General features: G+C 32.5%; 2 protein-coding genes across 2 annotated transcripts; both read left to right on the forward strand.

The window, feature by feature from the left end:
* Positions 1 to 223: 223 nt before the first annotated feature.
* LOC111989531 (uncharacterized) lies at positions 224 to 2,644 on the forward strand. Its single transcript, XM_065772488.1, has 2 exons — positions 224 to 570; positions 655 to 2,644. The coding sequence occupies exons 1-2, from the start codon at positions 224 to 226 to the stop codon at positions 2,642 to 2,644; spliced, it is 2,337 nt and encodes a 778-aa protein (XP_065628560.1).
* Positions 2,645 to 9,221: 6,577 nt separating this feature from the next.
* Positions 9,222 to 22,115, forward strand: LOC111989523 (eukaryotic translation initiation factor 3 subunit A). Its single transcript, XM_024021317.2, has 14 exons — positions 9,222 to 9,400; positions 11,726 to 11,803; positions 13,048 to 13,529; positions 14,366 to 14,581; positions 14,741 to 15,109; positions 15,210 to 15,239; positions 15,981 to 16,208; positions 16,305 to 16,466; positions 18,853 to 19,074; positions 19,173 to 19,379; positions 19,455 to 19,661; positions 20,210 to 20,290; positions 20,671 to 20,872; positions 21,203 to 22,115. The coding sequence occupies exons 2-14, from the start codon at positions 11,758 to 11,760 to the stop codon at positions 21,685 to 21,687; spliced, it is 2,937 nt and encodes a 978-aa protein (XP_023877085.2). The 5' UTR covers positions 9,222 to 9,400; positions 11,726 to 11,757; the 3' UTR covers positions 21,688 to 22,115.
* The last annotated feature ends 4,182 nt before the right edge of the window (positions 22,116 to 26,297 follow it).

The following is a 26,297-nucleotide window of genomic DNA, read 5'->3' on the forward strand; positions in this document are numbered from 1 at the left end:
CTTAATAGTTACAAGGAAAAGGCTCATAAGTCTTACTGTTCAACTTACTTTTCTTGTTCATTATCATGTTTTCTATAATGCTTGTTTTGAGGGTGTCTTGATTGTGAAGTAACGTAGTCCCTAATCTAATGTGATGATGTGAATTATTCTATTCTTTCGTTGTTTTTGACACACGTGTGAACGTATGATTAACATAACTAAGTATCATGTTAACCAGAACAGCATGGTGCTGCAAAGAGTGGAAAAAACTTTATTTTGCTACTGTCATTTTGGGGGAGAGCTAGTGGTGAAGAAAGATAGATCTGTTTTATATAAAGGTGGTTTGGTAGATGGCTTAGTGATTGATCAAGACACCGCATATGAAACATTTGTGGGTGAGATATGTGAACAACTTTGTATAACTCCTACTGGAAAGTTATTTCAATACTCAGTTAAATTTGACAAATCATGTCTGTTGCCCCTCAAAGATCAGAATGGCTTGAATAACTTGTTATATTTCAATGAGGGTGTTGGATATGTATACGTGGTTGAAGCAGCAGAAGTTGCAAACCCTACACTTATAAGCAACAGGTATATTAATTTGTTGTATTGATTTTTCCATGTATGTCAATTTTGTCTATATGACTTGAATTTGGAAAAACATTTTATTTTTAGGTCATCTAACAAAGAAAGCCCATTGACGTCAGATCAGGATACTGAAGTTGAGTATGCTGATAGAGATCCAGTCAGGTACTCCAACACTGAGAGCCAAGATCAACATGATGAGGCTGAGTATGCTGATAGAGATTTAGCCGGGTGCTCTGACACAGAGAACCATTTAACTTCGGACCAACATGGTGATGAGCAGTATACTAATGCTGATGATAACTACGCCCATAGAGCTCAACCAGTGTCAATGCAGTGCACAACTAGTGAGAAATCACCATTTTTGCTTAATGAGTGGGAAAGAGAGCTAATTGGAGGAGGTCAGCAATTTCAGAGTCCTGCTGCTTTCCGTTTAGCTTTATACAAGTATTCTGTTGCAAAATGCTTTAAATACAAGTTTAAAAGAAATACTTCTAAAAAAATACTTGTGAGGTGTGCAGTTGATCGGTGCCCATGGAAAGTGACAGCTTATGGCGTGAGAAACACTAACTTAATTAGAGTAAATACATTAATTGATAAGCATGAACACTTGGTACAAGGTCAAACCAATTTGAAGCCTTCGTTGAAAACTAGGTTGGTTGCAGAAATGATTAAAGAGAATATGAAAGAAAGTCCAGATCATGTATCTAGACAAACTTGCATGGATTTCCCAGGTGACCTTTCTGTACCATCAACTTATTTCTACTCATCTAGAAAGGAACAGTTGATTCATGGAATGAAGAACGTTGCATACAAGTTAATACCATCGATGTGCCAACATATAATGGATGTAATGCCAGGGTCAATTGCTACATGGTCATCAACTGAAGATAATCAATTTAGGCAGTTGTTTGTTGCTTATGGTTGTTCAATTCGAGGATTTCAGCTTGGATGTAGGCCGCTGTTATTTATAGATGACTATCATTTAAGTATACCATTTAGAGGCACTTTATGGTCTGTGACTGCGCTGGATGCAAATGATGGAATATATCCAGTAGCTTATTGGATAGTTGCTACAGATAATGATGTGGATTGGTCATGGTTCTTTGAGAAACTTAAGTTGATTGTCGGTATGCGTGAGATTGCAATAATATCGGACAGAAATCAAAGCCTGCTAAATAGGCTCAATAAGGTGTTTGGTTTTGAAACTCATTCTTATTGTTATCGCCGCCTAAAGCAAAGTTTCAGCTCTTACTTCCAATTGCAATCCAATTGGGAGCAAACTGCACTTCAACTTTTGGATGATATTGCTTTTGCAAGATTAGGTGCAGAATATGAAAAGGCCTTAGTTACCCAGCATCGGTATTGTAAGGAAATGTATGAGTGGGTTATGGCCAATCACCCAGAGCATTGGGCTAATGCACAATTTAAAAGAAAGCGATGGGACAAGTTGAATGCTGATGAAACAGATGTGTTTTATTCATGGATGTGGAAAGAGTGTCAAAAGCCAATTTTAGAATTTATGAAAGCACATCAATGCAAGTTGTCGAATTTGCTACTTGGTAGACAAAGGGATGTTATGACTTGGAAAAGTCCAGTTGGCTACAAAATTGAACAGAAAATAAGAGAGAATATGTCTAAAGCAGAGAGTCTAGTGGGCAGTCAAATGTCTGAGTTTGTATTTGAGTTTGAACTGCAAAGCTGTAAGTTTAAGGTGGACTTGTCAAGAATGGATTGTACATGCCTTGAATGGCAGATGACAGGCATCCCTTGTCTACATGCATGTAGTGCACTTCAACATGCAAATCGTGATGTGTACGAGTTTGTTGAGAAGTGGTATCATAGAGACACTCAGCAGACTTTATACACAGAGGTAATGCCTGATTTTTCAACCCATGATATGCCTATTTTAAGGCCTATTGATAGCAAAGGACCACAACCTGGGTTTTCACACAAAGGGCAAACTGAGTCACAATTGAAGCAAATATCGCAAATCAAGTTCAAGAAATCAACATGCTGTTCTTGTTGTAATAAAAGTGGCCACAATCGGAAAACTTGTAAGAGCACATTGCAAGAGTAATTAAATTGAATGCTTCTAACTATAGCATCATTTTCTCTCTAACTATGGGATGCATAATTCTCTCCATATACCTGCATTAGTCTAGTAGAATGCCTACGGCACAATTACATTTTTCTAAAAAAATTGCATTTTTTTATTATATTGAAACTTTTAGTGAAAGGTCGCAAATTCTTTTTTTTTTTTGTCAATAATAAAGTGATTTCCCAATTTTTATTTTCTTATATAAATACTTAATTTTACATGCATATAATCCTATTTCAAATCATATATGTATAATATATTAAAAAGGAAGCTCAATAATCCAAATTAGATTCTAATTGCATCCCAATTTTGTACAAAGTGTTTTTTAAATTGACTATAATTTGATGCCAAATGTCTTTTGATTTTAAGTGTGCTCAAATTTCTTTTATGGTAGAATGTGCGCTCCAATTTCATACCAAGTATCATTCAAATTTGTATCAATTACATTTATATACAAATTCATGCATCTAAAATTATAAAATATAAACAAACTCAATTTGGATTTATTATGCTTCTGTGTAATACTATGAATGTATGTTACTTATTAGGTAGAAACGTTTTATATATAGGTAAATTTAAGGTATAAAGGAACCGTACCTTAATTTTACCTTTATTTCAAATCTTTTTGTAAGCTTTTTCCAAACATTGCAATATTTACTAATTTAAAAATCCAAAATTTTCCATGCCATCATTCCAAAATGTATTTCTAATTTGGTTTTCAGAGTTACAAATAATGCTAAATAATGCTAGTTTAAATTAATTAAAATCACTATATTAAATCATGTTTAAACTTTAAACTTCTCTAATTAAAGTAGGTGTGATCTTTTATAATCAAATTATAATTAGGTAGTTTATTTTCTACAAGTTATCTAATTTTACCTTTTCATTTGTTAATTCTGATTAATTTCACGTGTATTTTATGAATTAGTGACTAATTTTATATAGAATTTAGATCCAAAAATAAGGATACACATCATTGTGAGTCATGTCCTTTTATTGTTGTGACATGTGTCATTTAAAATGTCTTCAAAACTACCTCATCTTGATGTATCTTTTATCTTAGATAAGCATCGTGGTTTACATAAAATATTAATGGTCTGTGGGTTTCAATTTGCCAAACTGGGAAGTTTTGATAGTTGAATAAGAGATTAGGGTTCAATTACTGCTTGCACCAAAATCAATTGGTGTCTTAGTTTGATGATAAAAAGTTATCATTAAGAGCGGATGTCATAGGTTAAAACTCTAAAAAAAAAAAGAAGTTAATGGTCTATTTGGTTGGGTAGAAAAGGGGAAAGCTAGAAAATGAGAGCTTTCCATTATTTAGTGTTATGAAAATGAGGGAGGTTGCGAAAGGAGGTCGGTAGAATTTTCCACTCAAGTCCACCAAAAACCATCCTCTTATATTATGAGGAAAATATGGAGAGAAAATGGTTCTTAAATGGAATCTACTATTTTGCCCCTCTTAATTCTGTTTTTTCTAGGAGAATATTTTCTTTTAATGTAATAAATGTATAACAGTAAATTTATTCAAATAAATATTTTTTTTCCACATTTTCATCTTCCTTGCCAAACACACGTGAGAGAAGCTACAACATTTTCTATCATTCCTACATTTCTATTCTCTAACTTTCTATATCCATCCTCCCAACCAAACCTACCTAAAAACTTAGAAAACTTCAATGATTCAAATTCTCCAATGTTAATGCACTTCAAATTCCCTTCAACTTCTCCACCGCAAAAAATGCCAACTTTAAATTATTTTATTAGTGTAATTTGTCACTAAACATTGTTTTATTTTAATCTTATTTAATACTTTCTAGAAAGGATCCATTCTATTTAAATTCTCTTATTTTAATCCAGATATAAGATACATGATATTTGAACAATCAAGTGGTCATGAAACGTCCAAATTTCAAATCATTCACCATTCATTTGTGCATGTGTATGTATATAAAGTGATCATAAAACACCCAAATAAACCACAAAATCAAATAACTCTCACGTGTCGCTCATTTAACAAATAATTGGAGGGAATTAAAAGATTTAAATGATTAGAGATCATATTCTAATACTTTTTATCCCAAAAAATCTACAAAAATATAAATGTTGAGATCTTATTCTAGTACTTTTTACCACAAAAACTCTACTACAACAATCTCATACAAACTTTAAGTAAATGAAAGATATGAATGAATAAAGCTTATGGATACTAGTCCAAACTTACCACAAAATGACTACATTAAGCCTCTAACTCATAGTTTAGACACTTGTCTAAATTGAGACACTTATAATCACATATCCTCACTTGCCTCTTAGCCGAGGCTTCATTTTATTTTATTTATTTTTATTTTTTTAAGTTTACCTCTAAGCTGCTTTTTTCATCTTACTACGTGGTGGTTTAAAAGATTAACCACATGTATTTTTAATTACATAACATTTTTAGTAAGTTATATAATTAATTTAATTAATATACATGGATATTTTGCCCCACATGGTTGGAGGAAATTCCTTCAAGCCAATTCGAAGGAAAACCTTGTCCTAAAAATATACATATTAAGATTTCATATTTATAATAATTTTTAGGGTAAAATATCATTTTCGTCTCTAAACTATCATAAAAGTTCGTTTTTCGTCCCTAAACTTTCAAAAGTTCTATTTTCGTCCCTAAACTATCACAAAAGTTCGTTTTTTATCCCTAAACTTTTAAAAGTTCTATTTTCGTCCTTAAACTTCTCCAAACGTATTGATTTTCGTCCTTCCCACGTCAGTACTCTGTCAAGCCATGTCAGCACTCCGTCAGAACTTTTGAAAATTTAGGGACGAAAATAGAACTTTTGAAAGTTTAAGGACGAAAAACAAACTTTTGTGATAGTTTAGGGACGAAAATAGAACTTTTGAAAGTTTAGGGACGAAAAACGAACTTTTATGATAGTTTAGGGACAAAAATGATATTTTACCCTAATTTTTAAAACAATATGCTACATATTGAAGTTTCAAATATCTAGTCTAGCATATTGTTGGTATGCTCCCTAAAAGTAAGGTTTGAATCCCCTTGGCTGCAAACAATTTTCTAGGGGCCACGTCCCTGAAGCCGATAACTTACTTCATCCATGTGATGTGGGCATGCTAAATGAATCCAGGATTTAACTAGGTAAAAAGATACTATACTTTGCACTGTCTCTAAGGTTCCTTGTCATATATAAAAAAAAAAAAATCTAAATATTGAAGGACTTAAAATCAAGGTTTTATATGGAATGCAGCCAACTTGCCAAAACCAACCGACCTGATCCAACCCAATTTACGATGTTAAGTTAGTTTTTAGGGATTGCTGGGCTGGATTGGGTTGTGAGAATTTTTTTACAATGGGTCGGGTTGGGTTCGAGTCATAAGATTCACAAATCCATCTAACCCGACCCAACCCGCTTATATTTAATATATATTTAAAATTTAAAAATATATTAAAAAAGATATTACGTAATTTTGTTATTTACTTTTTTGCCAATTTTCCTAAATAAAACCCAAATGCTAAAAGTTTTCCTTGTATAGTTTGTGTTGGTTTGGTGTTATGCTTAAAATTATTTGGTTATAAATTTGATCTTATATGTGGTGGGGTTGTTCTAATACTCAATTTAATAATAATAATAGTAATTAAAAAAAACTAGTCGCTAACCCGTGCGATGCACGGGATAGTTAAATAAAAATTAAAAAAACTTATTTTGCTTAAAGGCTATGACTTAATTTAAAAAAATGTATAACTTGAAAATGAATGAAAATAAATATTTTTTGTTAAAAATAATGGTTTATAAAAATTCTTTTTCTTTCACATCATTGGTTCTACATAACACATTTCGGTGTGGTCTATTCTATGGTGATAACTTCACATAATACTCAACTGCAATTAAATCTACTATCCACCGCCAATCTAATCTATGTTATCTTGATAGTAGATCTACAAATTGCATTCTTATATCCTTAGAGCGTGTCACATCATTATTATTATCTATATATAATATAAAATCAAAGTTTTTTACTTTTTGAGAAACTTATGTTGGTTAAAAAAATAATTATAATTTTTTTTTTTAATTAGACCTCACATTAGATTTTTTTTTTTTTAAAAGGACTCACTTTAGGTTTGAAAAAAAAAAAGACTTGCGTAAAAAAAAAAAAAAAAAACTTTAGGATTAAGGAAAAAAGAGAGAGAGACTCTTGTTAGGACCCTCTCACCATTTATTATTATTTTTTTTTAAAAACCACACGTTAGAATTTTTTTTTTTTTTAAAAGACTCACTTTAGGTTTCAAAAAAAAAAAAAAAAACAAAAGACTCACTTAAAAAAAAAAAAAATTGTATTAAGGAAAAAAGAGAGAAAGACTCATGTTAGGACTCTCTCACTATTTAGTTTAAAAAATTAAAAAAAAAAATTATATAAGAAAAGACTCACGTAAAAAAAAAAAAAAACTTTAGGATTAAGGAAAAAAAATAGAGAAAGGCTCCTATTAGGACTCTCTCATTATTTAGTTTAAAAAATTAAAAAAAAAATTATTTAAAAAAAGAAAGAAAGAAAGACTCAAGTAATAAAAAAAAAAAAAAAAACTTTAGAATTAAGGAAAAAAGAAAGAGACTCCTATTAGGACTCTCTCACTATTTAGTTTAAAATAATTTTTATAAAATCCTAACTTGATTATGAAACTATACAATCCATTACTTGAACGTGTAATGGCTTGCAAATAATTTGCTAGACATTTTTAGACATTGCAAAAAAAAAAATTCAAAAATTCAAATATATAAACTTCCAAAATGCCAAAAAAATATTAAAGAATCAAAAGATTCACTATCTATAACTTATTGAAACAAAACAAAATATATATGTGACTACACAATAGAAAAACATAATAGAAAAATGTGTTATCTTAAAAAAAATAACCTATGGTTATAAAAGTTGAAATTTGCCAAATTGTTTTAGATATTACCCAAAAATATTGATGTTAAAACTTCCAAAATGACAAAAAAAATTAAAGAATCAAAATAGTCAAAACCTACAAATTATAGAAACAACATAAAAAAATGTGACTATAGTGTTACCTTTAAAAGAAATAATTTATCACTATAGTCGTGGAAATCTGTCAAATAATTTCAATATTGCAAAATGATATCTCAAAAATTCATATGTTAAAACTTCTGAAATACCAAAAAATATTAAAGAATTAAACTGAAAACAATTAAATAAATGTTCTAAGGCATCCTATAAAGGAAGAGACAATCTTATAATGATGTAGCCTATAATAAGATTCACAAGTAATAGAGATAACAATGATTTATAACATGATCCCATAAAGAGCTTTTAGACCTTCCACCGCAGCATTTGAGCCATTGTGTTTTCAGCTAAAAAATTAGTTTATTAGCTGAAAACAAAACCATCGGACGAACGCACCTTCAACTTATTTGTATTAATAAGAATCTTGAAATTAATGTTTGATATGTCAAAACTCATAGAGTCCAGTAAAAGATGGATTTCAGTTAGAGGAAGAACTACCCCTCCATAGCTTTGTATATTTTCCATTAATGTAGCTAAACAATAACTTAACATAAAACGGCCATACATATAAATATAAGACATGGACCAATCTTTATAAAAAGATATCAGTTTCAATATTCACTTTGTGGTGAGGGTTCTCAAACATCATCTTCTCTGCAAATAGTTTTGGGATTTTAAGTCTTTTACACATCTTAAATAGGAGAGCGTAGAGGCTATGGGAGAATGTTATTGTATTTGGCTAGAAGTCTAATTTGCATTGTGAGTTATTTTTGTTATAGAATTTTTGTTGAAGTAGAATCTTCAAGCTCTTGAAATATATATCTAATAGAGTTTTACTTAAATTAAACTATTGTAACACGATAATTACATGTTGAAAATAAATAATAAATATATATGATATAAAACCTAAAAGAAAAAGAAAAAGAAAATAGTGATAACGTGAAAAATTGTAAGAGGACCAATCTTTATAAAAAGATATCAGTTTCAATATTCACTTCGTGGCGAGGGTTCTCAAACATCATCTTCTCCGCAAATAGTTTTGGGGTTTTAAGTCTTTTATGCAAGTAGTTCTTAAATAGGAGAGAGTAGAGGCTGTGGGAGAATGTTATTGTATTTGGCTAGAAGTCTAATTTACATTAGGAGTTATTTTTGTTATAGAATTTTAGTTGAAGTAGAATCTTTAAGCTCTTGAAATATATATCTAATAGAGTTTTACTTAAATTAAACTATTGTAAACGATAATTATATGTTTAAAATAAATAATAAATATATATGATATAAAACCTAAAAAAAAAGAAAAAAAATAATGATAACGTAAAAAATTGTGAAAGTTTCAAAAGTTTCAGTTATATATATATTAATTATCCAACTCATGGATCCAACTTGATCCACGTTGGGTTGAAAAAACCCTCATCCTTTATCTAAACTTTATAAATTAATAAAAAAAATCCTTAAATTTTAGCTAAATTATATAATTTGCCCATGAAAAAATTACATTTTCTTGGATGAAGCCCCTGGATCGGTCACTGCTCGGAGTAACTGGTTTTATCTTTTCTTTATTTATATAAAGGCAACTAAAAGCTGTCCATTCCTTTCATCGTCTTCGGTTGGGTTTTAGGGCAACCTCGTCAGACAGACAGAACTACACGAAGAAGCGCCTCAGTAAAAACATCCTGCTCTAAACCAATAGCGTAAACCCAGGTCTCTCTCTCTCTCCGAAACCTATGAATTGAAATAATTAACGTTAACTTATAGATCCGATTGTTACGAAATACTGCGTTTTCTATTTGTCTCTACCCAGTCTTAGGATTATAATAATAATAATAATAATAATAATAAAAATCTACGGATTCGTTCATGATAAACATGCACTTCATATCATCAACTAGTTCTTTGTTTGTTTGTGTGTGTTTTGTTTTGTTTCGGATTTCAAAGAATTGTATTTTTTTTTTTTTTTTTTTTATATAGAAATCTAATTCTGTGAAATCTACAACACTCTCATCCCAATTGATATGGGGAGAAAACACAACATTTATTGTGTTCTTTAATTTATGTCTTTCAATCAAAAAGATATTCTAGATGTTAACTTAGCTATCTCATAATGGACGTGAAGTCACAGATCTTTGGGAAAAAGGATTTTGTTTGTGTTTTATTAGTATTTGATTATTTTTAGTTATATTCACTTGCAATGTTAGGCCATGATTTGATCCTGAAAATTGAGTATAGTACTAGTAGTGGAGTGTGATGATGATCCCACTTTAGTTGGCTCCCGCGAAGAATAAGTGTTCGGTGCACATAATAAAAATGGACTTAATAGTTAAATTATCTAACACCAAAGATTTAGGATTTGCATATGCTGATAGTTTTTCAAGCAACAGTGACTGTGTGGTAGTGGCATTGTGCATAATTTGCACAATGTATCATTTAGGGTATGCCTAGTGCAGGCTTTGGTAAACACAATGCTACATGATCATTCATTAGTGCAAATGGCCAGACCTAGTCGATGCTATATGTACTCATTTGTTGGTTAATTCACTTAAATAAAAATTAATGGTTTGTTTTACTTTATAAGCAATTGTTGTAGCGATGACATCTTTTATGCAGTTTTGCACAAAATTGACACTACAACAAAATAATTTAACTATTAAGTCCATTTTTATTATGTGCACCCAAAGCATATTCTTTGCGGGAACCAATTAAAGTGGGATCATCGACGCACTCCACTACTAGACTCAATTTTCAGAATCAAATCATGGCCTAACATTGCAAGTGGATATAATTAAGAATAATCAAATACTAATAAAAAAAAAACAAAATCCTTTTTCCCAAAGATCTGTGACTTCACGTCCATTATAAGATAGCTGAGTTAACATCTAGAATATCTTTTTGATTGAAAGACATAAATTAAAGAACACAATAAATGTTGTGTTTTCTCAACAAAACTGCATATAGCATCTTTTATGCAGTTTTATGATGACATCTGTCCCCTGCTCGCCTGGGGGTACATGGTCTGGGTAGTAATCCTCTATATGAATTTTTTCCTCTCTCACTTATGTTCTAATTTTCTGCCCCTTGTTTCTACTTAAGTTCACATTGCTAAAGAAGTTTTTATGTTCTTTTGTACATAATTCTTTTGTATTTTTTTGTAATTCTTTACTGTAGTTTATGTACATTGAACATGATGTAGTCTCTGTTTAATAAAATTATTCTTGCTTATCAAAAAAAAAAAATGCTAAAGAAGTTTTTGTAAAAGAAAACAAGAAAAAGAGACTCCAATAGTATACAATCAATTTCCCAAAATTTTCTTAGCCACCAATGAAGTAACATATTCTTAAAGTGGTCTTATGCAGTTTTATGATGACATCTGTCCCCTGCTCGCCTGGGGGTACATGGTCTGGGTAGTAATCCTCTATATGAATTTTTTCCTCTCTCACTTATGTTCTAATTTTCTGCCCCTTGTTTCTACTTAAGTTCACATTGCTAAAGAAGTTTTTATGTTCTTTTGTACATAATTCTTTTGTATTTTTTTGTAATTCTTTACTGTAGTTTATGTACATTGAACATGATGTAGTCTCTGTTTAATAAAATTATTCTTACTTATCAAAAAAAAAAAAAAAATGCTAAAGAAGTTTTTGTAAAAGAAAACAAGAAAAAGAGACTCCAATAGTATACAATCAATTTCCCAAAATTTTCTTAGCCACCAATGAAGTAACATATTCTTAAAGTGGTCTCGGTACTTCACTGATTTTAGTTACAGTAATATTTTTATTCATCCATGTCAAAGATGGGGGTAAATGGATCGCATAAATCAATTGTCTGGAGCCCCTTTTTGCATGTGAATATTGATGTCATCAACTTGGCCTTTTAAACCAGACAATTCTTCCCTTTCTCAGGGGTATCAGTGCAGATGCTTTGTTTTTTTTTTTTTTTGGGTAGATCATGAGTTTGGTTGACTTGAAGTAATAATGTAATTTACATAATTTATATCTTTTATTAATTTGATGTTCCATGCTGTCCTTTGAGCAGGCAAGGAATCTGATCTGCTCGATTTGATTGATATGTCGAATTTTGCGAAACCAGAAAATGCTTTGAAACGAGCTGAAGGTAAGTGACAGATATTATTTTGCGTTTGCTATGTGGTAGTACCATGTTTTGGGATAATTTCTTTAAATGATGGATCTTTATCTTGAAATGTCACTGTATTGCTTGGAACTATAGGTAAATATTCAAAATCAAAAGAACAAGACTATTTATGGTATGTTTTATGGTGTAATTCATGGGATGTCATTTTCCCCTTATCATTATTTATATACCTTGGCATAGGACAAGGAGGAATCCAAATCAGATTTTGAGGTTATGGATATCTAGGATTTTGAAGAATTAGGGTTAGGGATTGGTAGGAAAAAAGCTGGTAAGTAGTAAGGAATGTAGGGTTTCTAATGGTGAAAAAAAGAATAGTCAGATTTGGGGATGAAACAAAGGGGAAGGTCTTGGTTGCCGTTTCAGGGCTGTGAACATTAACATGTGAACAGTACTTTGTCTTCTGTGGGTTTTTTGATGGGTAGTTTAGGATTTTGAAGTTTTGAATATTAGGGTTTTAAAAATGACAACTCAATGTTTGGTTGCTAGGGGTCCAGTTGCTGATTTAGGGATAAAAAAACAAAAAAGCTTCTAGACTTCCTAAGCATTGCACCTAGCATCACACCTCAAAGAAGATTTTATCACACAAATCTTAGACAGAGCTTTATAGCCTTTGAGAATTTAGAAAACATATTATTTCCCCCCTAAAGAGAAAGCTTACATTCATATAAATAGATGACTAATACCTAACCCTAATAGGACTCGGACTCCTTGGGCTTTGATTACTAAGTCCAAACTAAATGACTAAACTCACAAGTAAAATCCAATAAAATATTCAAACCCCAAAATAAGACCTACTAGGCCAATATTTCAACCCGCATCCAGGTACCAGAAAATTATAGAACTGCTCTTGACACTTAAACATAAATGGTATAAAATAAAAGTGAAATTGGATTCACGCTACCTGCGTTACCTTTCTTTTGGCCTGACTGCAAGCTTAAAATAACTTCTACTTGTGTTTCTGAATACCACATGGGTTGGCAATTTTTCCTTTTTTAGTTGATAGACTCTTCAGCTCTTTTTTGTCATGTTCCTGTAGATTGAAATTGGAGATTGCATCTTTTCTTCTTCTGTAGTGCATTAGTTCTTCTGCTATGTATGCATTTTAGCACTTGATGTAGTGCCTTCACTGAACAAATAAGGACTCATTTGTGGCTTGGTCATATTTTATATTCTTGAACTGATCCACTTTGGTATTCACGGTGCAGAGTTAATAAATGTTGGACAAAAGCAAGATGCATTGCAAACACTTCATGGCCTTTTCACCTCAAGGAGACACAGAGCATGGCAAAAGCCACTTGAAAGGAGTATGTTTAAGTATATAGAGCTGTGTGTAGACTTGCGGAGAGGTCGGTTTGCCAAGGATGGACTCATTCAGTATCGTATCATATGTCAGCAAGTAAATGTTAGTTCTTTGGAGGAGGTAATCAAGCATTTCATGCATCTATCAACTGAGCGAGCTGAGCAAGCTCGTAGCCAGGCACAAGCTTTAGAAGAAGCTCTTGATGTTGAAGATCTAGAAGCAGATAAAAGACCAGAAGACTTAATGCTAAGCTACGTGAGTGGAGAGAAAGGGAAAGATAGATCTGATCGAGAGCTTGTGACCCCATGGTTTAAATTTCTATGGGAAACGTATAGAACAGTGCTTGAAATCTTACGGAACAATTCAAAATTGGAAGCACTGTATGCGGTGAGCAAATAGAATCCTTCTTTTTGTTAGTGTTGTTGCTAGGAGTTGCATTTTGCTAATTTTTAATGGAGAAGGGGAAAAAAAGAAGGTCATGTGGATTATTATTATGTTTGCTGCTATAGATTTTGATAAACATATAGTCTTTCAATCGTGAAATAGTGTCTCGTATTCATAGTCTTCCTTCTTGTGAATGTGATCATATTCAAGTTTAGTTTTATTTTTCCTCTCTTTATTGCTAAAGAATGTCACAGTTGTGCTTGCGATACATGATGGCATGGTTACTTATTTAGCACTTCTTCTTTTATTGTTTTGGCATTAGACAAAGTAATAGTGTGGTATGTGTTATTAAAGGTCTTGTTGACTTGGTAAAAGTGCTTAATGGCTGGTTAAACATCAAGTAAAAGATGGAGTCCCCATTGACTGTTCTTTTTTATTTATTGATTTTTTTTTTTAAATGCCAGTGATTTAGTATGCTTCTATCATCAGCAGTCATGAACTGTTCAAATTCAAGAAAGAGGAAAGTGGTTAATATACCTGATAAACTACCAGTTTGCTCTTTGGCATATGTGGAAAAGAAATTTTATATTGAATTGAATGTTGTGATTTTCTTTTTTCCCACTATATCTAGCAGCACTCAGAAAAGCAACAAATTCAAACTTTTTGGAGGAAAATATCTGCTATACTACTTGCTTTTGTCATTTTTTTTCATATGTTATATGGTTAGTTTTAATTTAATTTTATGTTTATGCAAATCATATTGGTACACACAATGCCCTGAACTATAACTATATCAGTGGATTGTATGGGCTTTATAAAACTTCATATGTTTTGTGTAGATGACAGCGCATCGAGCTTTCCAGTTTTGTAAGCAATACAAACGAACAACAGAGTTTCGCAGGCTGTGTGAGATCATAAGAAATCATTTGGCAAATCTTAACAAATATCGAGACCAGAGGGACCGACCTGATCTCTCAGCTCCTGAAAGCTTGCAACTGTATCTTGACACGAGATTTGAGCAGCTAAAAGTTGCCACCGAACTTCAACTCTGGCAGGTTTGCCTTTTATTTTATTTTTTTGTTTGTTAACTATCATGTGTTTTTATACGTTTTTGTTAAGTGTAAACAAAGAAGTACTAGCACACAGTTCACCTATTTGTCATGGTAAAAAAACCATGTCTCTTTTGTAATAATTTTTCTGGTATTTTTTTGCAGGAAGCCTTTCGATCAGTTGAGGACATTCATGGATTGATGTTCATGGTCAAGAAAACGCCCAAGGCATCCTTGATGGTTGTTTATTATGCTAAGCTAACTGAAATATTTTGGATTTCTGCTAGCCATCTTTATCATGCTTATGCATGGTTCAGGCTTTTCTTATTACAGAAAAGCTTCAATAAGAACTTGAGCCAGAAGGATTTGCAATTGATAGCATCATCTGTTGTTTTGGCTGCTCTTTCAGTGATGCCTTATGATCGCATCCACAGTGGATCTCATTCAGATCTTGAGAATGAGAAAGAGAGAAACCTGAAGATGGCTAATCTCATAGGATTTAATCTTGAGTCTAAACTTGAGAGCAGAGAAGTGGTAATGTAAATTAAGTAATTGAATTTTGTCTCGTATTAGTTGATACATACAGTTTTCCAGTTCTGACTACTTGCTTTCTGTTCCTTTATTGTTCTTCCAGCTTTCAAGGTCATCCCTTCTCTCCGAATTGGTAGGTAGCTTTTCTTTGTTCCTTTTTAATTATTAGTTGTCTGCTTGTGGTAAATGTTACATACTTTCTGATGCGGATGAAGTGAAGTTTTAAATATTCTTGTGCACTACTTTGTTTGATTATTGTTGTTCAGTCTTAGAATGTCGGTTTTATGGATTCTTATAATGTTATTATATATATATATATATATGGGGTTTTTTTCCAAGATTTTTTTTTTGGGGGGTGGGTGAGGTGGGGGTGGGAGTGGGGAATAGGGACTGCTTGTTATCAATTGATGCTCTGCTTGTAAACAATTTACCTTTTTGTTTAGTCTTTTGAGATGGCCCATACACTTGTGGTTATAGCTCTTGATCACAAAGTCATTTGGAATTTTCTTTTTATTTACTTTTGAGTCATGGAAATAGATTCCAGCTGACATTGATAAAGAAATAGTTGTCCCACATTACCACATACATCTTTATCCTATTTGTTATTCTTATCTTATGATCTTTGTTTCTGTTTCGGTGGGTTGGACTTGTCCCTGCTTAAATGTCTGCTTGATCATGCTTGAATATGTGATGTGATATGATGTTTGTACCTTTCTTTGATCTGCCTCCAATACATCCTCCAATTATAAAGAGATCCTCAATTTATCAGTTTTAAAGAGGAAAAAATCTAGGCTGTAACTAATCTAATTCTTTTCAATTATTTTTCACATGATTTTGTTCTCAATTAAGTTCTTTATTATGGGTTTCATTGCAGGTGGCCAAAGGTGTAATGTCTTGTGTAATTCAAGAAGTGAAAGACCTTTACCATCTTCTAGAACATGACTTTTTCCCTCTAGATCTTGCATCAAAAGTTCAGCCTTTGTTAACCAAAATCGCAAAATTTGGTGGCAAGCTTTCTTCAGCTTCTTCTGTCCCAGAAGTACAATTTTCTCAATATGTTCCTTCCCTTGAAAAGCTTACGACTTTGAGATTGTTACAGCAGGTGCATTGTTTTGTTTCCTCTTTTTTTTGGGGATATATTTGCCATTTTTTGTGCATCTCATCATGCTTGTCACTGTACTGTCTTTTTGCTTTCCAGGTATCTCAAGTGTACCAGGCAATGAAGATTGAGAGTTTGTCTAGGATGATCCCTTTCTTTGATTTTTCTGTTGTGGAAAGGATATCTGTGGATGCAGTCAAGAATAAATTTTTGGCCTCAAAAGTTGACCATATGAAGGGTATTGTTACGTTTGATAATATGGTAAGCTTCTACTTGTGCTCTCAAGTTTTGTGCTTATGATGCTTCCCCAATCAGTTGAATACAAGTGTCCACATTGTGATGATGGGAGAAATGGTTAACTTTTTAATGTGGCTAGGTTGAAATTTCTTAAAACAGTATAGATGGTGATGTTTTATGGGTGGTAGTTTGGGTAAAATTTATTTGTTTTCTCTTTTCTATTTGTCATCTTCGTTGTAATGATCAATGTACCACCATACATACTAGTTTCTCAAGCGTCATTCATTTATAATTTTCAATTTAATTTCTTGAAGTCCCCTGTTTTAGGTATTCAGAAGAGAAAGAATTGACGAATAATTAAAATCTGTAACAATGCTGGTAAAATTTGATGTGGGTTCAGCAAAGTTTAGGTTCACTTGGGAACCCAATGGTTTTCACCCAATTTGATTTTGTGAAAACCATTGTGGATTGGATGGATTTGCTAATATTTGTAGGACCATACTCCTTCTTTTGTCGTTAGGGAAGTAGAGGACTTTGTGTTTCTTGCTCACATTATGGGCCGTAGGTGTAACTCCTGCAGTCTTATGTTAAAGGTTCAACAGTTGGAACTACCGTTCAAACCAGGTTGTACTTGATTGGACTCTTTTGGGTTAGGATTTGATTTAAGTAGCTTTACTCTCATGATTTTGAAAATATGAGTCTATTGTAAGCTTTAAGGTATTATTTAGGCTTTAGTGAGTTTAATTTTGATTATTCCCTGATGCCTTGATTTATAGGCCTTTTTTTTTTATCAACTGCATCTTGTTAGGCCCTATTAGGTGGGGCTTTTCCAGGGGTGCTTCAGCTTTTAGGAAGCAGAAGTTACCTGCATGTCATTAGGTAAAACAACGGTGCTTCAGCTTTTTTCAAAATCTTTAAGTGACTCGTTCTTTTTAGGAGGCTTTTGAGAAGTCATCCAAGGGTAGCTTAGTATTTTAAAAAAGATGCAGTTAGGAATGTATATCACAGTCGAGCTTTAGCTCATCAACAAACTAGATCATATGTTCAAGCTTGGTTCATCATCTTGTCAAACAAGCTAGAGCTTGATCACGAGTTATTTAATTAATTGATTCTTTTTATTGATATGGTAAACAACACAGATATAATATTTTTACCTCCGTGATAGTGAGTTTGTTCATGGGAAGAAGGCTAGGTATACCTGTAGTGTGCTGCTATCCACCTAGCTCCCAGACAATAGTCAAAGAGGGTTTCCCCGGTCTAATGAATAACTAAATTATGGTTGAAATTTTATTTTTGGAATTAATAAGATAGAATGATTTTCATTTATGAACTTATAAGAACTAGATTCACCAACCTTGAAATGTTAAAAATTATAAATAATCTTTACTAACATTTATGTTATCAATAAATTACAATAATTATTTAATATCTTATGAACTTATTTACTATCTCACACAATCCAATATCAAGTATGTTAGTATATTTTTATACATGTATACATATAAACATATAACAACGTATATACTTAAAATAGAGCCTTTTTACTCATGAGCTTATTCGTGAACAGGTTATTATGTTTGAACTTGGCTCGTTTAATAGTTGGGCCTAACTTGGGCTTGAGTTTGGCTCATTTTCTAAATAAAGAACATAAACATGTTTTTTCCGGAGTTGGGTTGGATTTGTTTAAACAGCTTGGTTCATTTACAGTTCTAGATTGACCCTTAGGATTGGGTTCAAGATGGGTCTTTTGTAACCTCAAAAAAATTGCTCTATTATGCTTTTGCATTTTGCATGCACCAGTTCTTGTTCACCATTCAGACTACATTTCCATGTTGCATCTACACCTCCAGCTGAGATACACCAGACATTCTGTTGTGCCTTTTGTCTTTTGCATTGGGATGAATTCTGTTAAGCAATCTTATCATGTGAACAAATGTATTGTTTGTAACCCAAGCTACATTCCTCCGGGTTTTGACTGTTCCAAGTTACAATTGATTCTATGTATCGAGTATAGTCGATATTACTTGAGTAATTCCAGGCTTGGATTTTGTGTTGACATTAATTTTTCGTGTCTATCTGGAATAAAATCCATTCTAGGTGGATCATTCACTAAGAAAAACAGATGAACTTCACAAAGGTGGGAAAATAATTAGTATGTTAGTCATGGATCTACCGTTAAATACACTCTGCACACAGGTTGTGCTTCTGGTAGTGTTAGCGGCCTAGTTAGCAGATTTAGGGTTATGACAGAAGTTAATGGAACTAATTTTTAAATAATTGTTCTTCAATCAGAGGTTTTTGGGGGCCTTTCTATAATACAAATATTTGTACGTTTACCTCTGTAAATGAAGGTGGCTTTCTATTGTTCATCTCGTGGATCTGGATTACATGTGTCTGTTTTTGCTTTCAGGGCCTTGAGTCTGAGATTCTAAGGGATCACCTGACCATCCTTGCGCAAACTTTGAATAAAGCTAGGGCAATGATTTATCCTCCTAGTAGGAATGCCTCAAAACTTGGTGAATTGCTTCCCAGTTTAGCTGAAACTGTGGATAAGGAACATAAGAGAGTTCTTGCTCGAAAATCCATAATTGAGAAACGCAAAGAAGAAGAAGAACGCAAACTTCTTGAGAAGGTAATCTGTAAACTAATATTCTGGCTTATGGCTTACAACATGATATCTAATTATTTTTAAAGTGAATAAATTTGAACCTTTTTTTTTCATCTTTGAAGGAACGTCTGGAAGAGTCAAAGAGGATAGAACTACAGAAGATAACTGAGGAAGCAGAACGAAAAAGGCTGGCTTTTGAGTTTGAGGAGAGGAAGAATGAAAGGATCCGCAGGGAAATAGAGGAGCGGGACCTTGCAGAAGCCCAAGCTTTGCTTCAGGAAGCTTCACAACGAATTAAGTGGAAAGGAAAGAAGACAGGCATAGAGGGAGTGAGTTGAAGAATTGTTTTGTTTTATGTCTCATTACGATATGATGGGGTAAGTATTGACATTTTCTGTATACAGGAAAAACTTACGAAGCAGAGTGTGATGGAGTTGACTCTGACTGAGCAACTCCGAGAAAGGCAGGAAATGGAAAAGAAATTGCAGAAACTTGCAAAGACTATGGATTATTTGGAGAGAGCGAAAAGAGAAGAGGCTGCTCCCCTGGTTGAAGCTGCTTATCAACAGCGTATAGTGGAAGAGAGGGCTCTACATGAGCACGAGCAACAGGTAATTTTAAATTCTCTAAAGTATCTTAACTGATTGCTTACTTGCATATTTGTGGCACCTGAAATGAAGAATTTTTTAAAGATTGGGGTTACCCTTATTGAGGAAAAGAGGAGAGAGAGTCACTTGAGTGGGTATGGTCATGTGCAGAGGAGAGGAATTAATGACAATAATGAGGAAGAGTGAGTGTGTTGATTCAAGTTGAGAAATGAACAAAATAGAGGAAGACCTAAAATAACATTAGTATAGGTAGTTAAAAAATGACATGCTAATTAAGGGGGTAACAGAGTATAATTTTGGATATATGATAGAATTGTGGAAAAGAATAGATAAAGTTGACTTGGATTAGTTCGTTGGGAATAGCCGTCCCCAGAGTTTTGGGAGTAAGGCTTGGATGTTATTTCTTTTGGTATCCTTTATTTAATATGTGAAATAGTAACATATGTATCATGTGCTTGAAATTGGTTGGCACCTCATTTTTTGTTCAACAAAAGAAATTTATATTGAACCCCAGATGTTAAACTTACTGGGTGTTCTGTTCTACTCTGCAGCAAGAGATTGAGCTTAGCAAACAGCGCCATGATAAAGAGGTAAAGGAGAAGGAGAGGCTGGCTCGCATTAAGAACAATAAGGTCAGTACCTGGTTGTCTTAACTTGTAATCATTTGCCAAATCCCATGAGTGCATTATGCCCTTTTCAAAGAATAGGAAAGTACAGAAAATGACATATCTGGAGAACTTTACTTGAAAAATTCAAAGACTGCTCAACATATCACTTATAAACAGAGTGGGTCTTGGAAGTGATTTTGAGGACTCCTACTTATCAGCTCCCATAGTTTACCATGGAATTTTTTTCAGATCATGTTTCTTATGTTCTTATTTGATCTTCTTTTTCATGACATGGCTTATCTTTACCTGGACAGACTTGGCTGACAATGTGTCTACTCGATGACATTTGGGCAGTTTTCAGCTGTACCTTCGACTAACTACGGAATCTTAAATTGTTTGTGCAGGAAATATTTCAAGAAAGAGTTGTAAGTCGCCGGCAGGATGAATTTACCAGGTTGAGAAGGGAGAGAGAGGAGCAGATCGCACAAATTTTGATGTCCAGGAGACAAGAAAGAGAGAAGATGAGGAAAATGAAATTTTATTTGAGTTTAGAAGAGGAGAGACAGAAAAAATTGCGTGAGGAGGAGGAAGCACAGAAGCGTGAAGGTGAGAGACTTTTGTTCAAATCATACAACTTTCTTCTCTTCTCTTCTCTTCTCTCTCTTCTCTCTCTCTCTCTCTGTTTTCTTCCAGTTTTAAGCTAAAAAAAGGGCATCATTCCAGTCACCATCAGATAATATGTGAATAGCTTTGATATTTTAGCCAAATGGTAAAGAAACTAACTACTTTTTTAATGTTGTAATTTTTGATTACCTAGTTATTTCCTGATGCAAAGAATTATTGGATCCTACATTTCATTTGTTTGTGCATGCACAAATGGTTTATCTTTCTTAGTATATTTTAATGGTATGTTTCTTGCTGTTTTGGAACTTCCAGAAGCTGAGAGGCAAAGGAAAGAGCAGGCTGAACGCCAAGCAAAATTGGATGAGATTGCTGAAAAACAGAGACAGAGAGAAAGAGAGCTGGAAGAAAAAGAGAGGTTAAGGAGAGAAGCACTTTTGGGGAGACCCACTGAGGGACCTTTAAAACCTTCTCAACCTCCTACTTCACCCCGCCCATTGGATACAGGATCTGCTGCTGTTCCGGCTCCTGCTGCAGCCGCAGCAGCAGCTGCACCATCCTCTGGAAAATATGTCCCCAGGTTTAGGCGGGGATCAGAGAGCTCAGGCCAGGCCCCACCCCCAGAATCTGATCGGTGGGGTAGCAGTAGCAGCAGACAGGATGATCGAATGTCTCAAGCAGGTGACAGGTGGCGCAGTGATGACCGCAGATCCTCTGGTGGATCCTCCTTTGGTGGGGGTGGTGGCTCAAGGTCAACATGGTCATCATCCAGGATCCCTACTCGTGGCTCTGAACGTTGAATTTAAATTTAAGCAGCTTTGGAGGTTTTAACAGTTGCATTTTTGCTGCCGAAATGTGGTTGTGGTTCTAGCTGGGCATTTGCTTCTTAAGCATTCTGGTTCTTTTCGCAACTTTTGGTTGTTTTTTTGTTTGTTTGTTTCCCTTCCATTTAGATTTATTTTTAATTAAAGATAACTTGTTCCCATCATGCTCAATGCATACGATTCCTTGGATAATTGCGGGATCTAATTTTGAAGCGTGGCAATGAGAACTCCGTGTGAGCTTGATGAGGAAATAGTTGTCCAGAATATCTTATACATCGCGATGCTAATTGGGGTTGTAGCTTTGACTCTTGTTAAAGGTTGTATGTTGATTGTTGGGACTCGTTGTTTGACTTCTTTAAATGGTTGTTTATTTAGAGCAGTTTTACTATTGTTCAAGGTTTCAATTTTGACCCGGTCAGATTGGCGAATTCTAAGATGGCATATTAGCTTTACGCTCACAATATTTTTATAATACTTTTACAAAAAATTTTAAATGGTAGGTTATTATGGATAGACAAAAAAGTAATTTAAGTTGTAAATTTAAATTAGAACCAATAAATTTACTACTTATGATTTGTTGTGAAAATGTTATGAAAATGTTGTAAGTGTAGCACTTTTCTTGTTAAAATGTGAGAATTTTTTTTTTGATAAGTAAGGATATCTAGACCTCGACTATTTTCTTAGATATTGAAAGTGGTGCAATTAATCTAGTAGTATTTTGACCTAATATCATCTTAGAAGAATTAATAAGCAAATCATACTTTTAGATAATTCACACATCCCAGAAATTCAAATTTTTTTTGATAAGTAAGGATATCTAGATCTCGACTATTTTCTTGGACATTGAAAAGTGGTGCAATTAATCTAGTACTATTTTGACCTAATATCATCTTAGAAGAATTAATAAGCAAATCGCACTTTTAGATAATTCACACATCTCAGAAATTCAAATCAAAAGCATGCATATGTATAACCGAGCTCAATGCATCTGTTTCATCCAATGATTTGTGTACCAGCGACAGAAAAAATTATCTCGCCATGTGTAAGTGGTATGGGTACGTGAGGTCTACTAAATGTGAGGGACACTATATAGTTTAGTTTATTACTTTTAAAACCATAAGGTTTAACTTGTATTAATTATAGGTTATTACTTTTAAAACTACAAGGTCTATTAAATGTGAAGGACATTATTACCAGGAGCAAATGCCATAAGTTAAAACTCTCTTAAAAAATAAGGTTTAACTTGTAGTATTAATTATAAGGTTTAACTTGTAATATTCCTGCTAATTAATAAATTTTTTTATACCCTTAAACTATGGGTTTGAATTGTATTTTCTTAGAGAAATATATATATTTCGGTAAATGACTTATTACAATATAGAGGTCTTGATAGGTTTTAATTTTTATATACGCATTCTATTTAATCCTCCAGTTTTCTTTTATTTTCATTTTAGATGTAAGACACGTGGTATTCAAAAATCAAATTAATACCGTGTGTCATAGATCTGACTTAAAATGAGAAGGAATTGGAGTGGTATCCTTTCCCAAAGAATTATATATATATATATATATATATTATTGTAAATTACATATCATGTGTTCAATGATTTATAAGTCATGTGAGTATTATATAAAATACTTTCTTTAGCAATTTGGTTGACAACATATTAGACAATGATTGAAATAAAATCATAAAGTGGAGAAATGTGATAAAAAACAATTGAAAAGCAAATGGCATAATGAGAAAGGAATAAAATTTGGGGAGTTGTTGTTATATTTTACACAAAAGCACTTTATACTAAATTTATACCCAATTATAATTTTAATTTCTTTATGTGATGCTCCAATTTGATTGATTTGTGTGATGTGTTGGGTATGTTATGAGTCTCATATTGGGCATATATTGGGTTGAACTATACTTTATTAACAACTACAAGGATCCTTAATTGTGACTAGTCATTTTAAGGTATATCCAGATGTGGTTATCACTTTTTCTTAGGTTGTTACACTTTATATATATATTATCACTTGACATATATTGTATATAGATATAATTATAATAACAAGAATATAAACATAAAAACTTTTGACCAAGTGATTTTTTCTTAAAGATAGTGTAAATCTATCAATATTAGTAAAAGTAATAAAAAAAGTTTCAAAAGGTTTGAAGGGGCCATGGCCTTTGAACCAATATGTCGATGATTTAGGTTTGGATTTCACTTACACAAAAATTAATTAATATCTTAACGTAATGATAAATAGTAATTATATAAAATGGATATTATAGATTCAAATCTATAACATTTATTAAAATGAAAAATGGGGTATAATACAAATGCCACTCTTGAGGTTTGTGATAATGCGGGCACTGTGCAAACTTTTTGAAAATATCCAGTTTACCCTCTTAGCACAAATCACACTTAGGGTTCGTTGTACCGTTTACTGAAAACTGAAAACACCGTAGCAAAATAATTTTTAAATGTGTGAATATATTGTGGGACTCATTTTTAATGAAAGTTTTGTTAAAAAAGAGGTTTGTGGGTCCGTGAACAATGCACAAGACCCACTGAAACTTAGTTAATGCTCTTCTAAAAAAAAAAAAAAAATGAAACGCAAAACACAGCACAGAAATGCAATTCAAACGGTACTTAATGTTGTGTTTGGTAGAGTGGATTTTAGAGAGGATGGAAAAAAAAAAAGGAGAGAACTTTTTGGAAAGTGTTTGTTTTGGGGGGGGGGGGGAATGATAGTTGGGCTCGAGTAGTACCGGTCAAATACTCTTTGAAGGTTAAGTTAGAGAACTTTCATAACTTTAGAGTGCCAGAATTGAGGTAAATTATGTGTACTTGAGTTTGTGAGGGTTTTGAGGTTTTTAAAGTAGCGTAGAGCTGACATTTGTTTCTTAGCGGAGAGGGTCTTTCCTTATAGGGAAGATCCTCATTAATACACGTATCTTGCGGGATCCTTTTTTTATAGGGATTTTCTTGATTATGGTTAATCGTGGGGTACAAGATATTTCCTTATATAATTCGTGGAGGTCAAACAAGGCCACCCTGGACCCGTCACGCTCTTTATTCCCGTTAGCTTCTTTATTCCTGTCGGTCTCTCTCTCATCTTGTCGGCCTGTTGTTCCGTTCGAGGATTCTCATCAACTCGTGTAGATGTTGTCGGGTATTGAAGTGAGGTCGTCAGCCTATGGCATTGTTACATTCGTACTTTCGTCCATGCATGTGAAGCTAACGGGCTCATTGGAGCTACCGGCTTCCTCGTATGTAATGAATTTACTTCTTTCCAAGAACGCCCTTATCATTTTATAATAGACTTTTAGTTTGAATATAATTTAAATTTGTTTTAAATTATTATTAAATAATGCAAATTGAGGAAAAAAAATAAAAAATAAAAACATGGGTCATGTGGGATTTAAGTTTAGAAATTTTTGATAGTAGACTTTTATTTTGAATAGAATTTAATTGTTTTAAATTATTGTTAAAACTTATTCCTTGGTCAAAACGTAGGTTTTTATTTTTTTTATTTTTTATTTTTATAAATAAAATAAAAAGTGGGTTGTTGTGTGGAGTTTGAATTTAGAAATTGTTTATAATAAACTTTTAGTTTGAATATAATTTAAATTGGTTGAACTTTAAATGATAACGTTTTATCTAAATTACAAAGGTTATTAAATATTATCCCTTAATAGAGGAAATTTATCCTAACAAAAAATATATAATTAATTTACTAATTAATGAGAGTAGCTACTTGGCGCAACCATGGTTACAACCTAACTATTATTATATAGTATATGATATAATGAATGATAATATGATATGATATGATGTTAAATCATGCAACTTGAGGAAAAAAGTAAAAAAAAAAAAAAAGTGGGTTGTATAAGATTTAAGTTTAAAAATGTTTGATAATATATTTTTAGTTTGAATATAATTTAAATTTATTTTAAATTGTTGTTAAATCTTATCCCTTAGTCAAAACATGGATTTTTTTTTTTTTTTTAGAAAAAAAATGTGTGTTGTTGTATGTTATTTAAGTTTAGAAAATTTTTATAATAGAAATTTTTGTTTGAATAGAATTTAAATTTGTTGAAATCTAAATAAAATTTGTTTTACTTAAATTAAATATTTGTTAAATATTATCTCTTAATTGACAAAATATATCATAACAAAAAATATTTAATTAAGTTACTAATTAGTGAGAGTGACCACTTGGCTCAATCACGACTTCTAAGCCAAACTTTTATTATATAGTATATGATTTTTTTAATGAATCCAACTATTAATTAAGAAATTTATTTGAACTATATGAACTTTCTCAAGCCATATTATAAAAAAACAACAAAAAGGAAAGTCAGCAAAATCAAAGATCATAGAGTGGAAATGTAAAATTATAGGGGGAAAAAAAAATCCTCACCAATAAGAGTCCAACACAAAGTAACATGGTGCCGCAATCCGCACTTATAAAATGATGCCTAGGTATTACTTGATGTTCAAAAGATTTAGGGCTTGTTTGTTACATGTATTTTCACATTTTTTCACCTACTCGTATTTTCAAAAAATACAAACGTTACGAGAAAT

This window comes from Quercus suber, unplaced genomic scaffold (assembly GCF_002906115.3).
Source record: "Quercus suber isolate HL8 unplaced genomic scaffold, Cork oak 2.0 scaffold_60, whole genome shotgun sequence".
NCBI lineage: Eukaryota > Viridiplantae > Streptophyta > Magnoliopsida > Fagales > Fagaceae > Quercus > Quercus suber.

Coding starts and splice junctions, on each gene's coding strand:
- LOC111989531 (XM_065772488.1), top strand. CDS start 224: ATGGTGCTGCAAAGAGTGGAAAAAACTTTATTTTGCTACTGTCATTTT. Junction 571..654: donor CCTACACTTATAAGCAACAG/GTATATTAATTT, acceptor TTTTATTTTTAG/GTCATCTAACAAAGAAAGCC.
- LOC111989523 (XM_024021317.2), top strand. CDS start 11,758: ATGTCGAATTTTGCGAAACCAGAAAATGCTTTGAAACGAGCTGAAG. Junction 11,804..13,047: donor TGCTTTGAAACGAGCTGAAG/GTAAGTGACAGA, acceptor TTCACGGTGCAG/AGTTAATAAATGTTGGACAA. Junction 14,582..14,740: donor CCGAACTTCAACTCTGGCAG/GTTTGCCTTTTA, acceptor ATTTTTTTGCAG/GAAGCCTTTCGATCAGTTGA.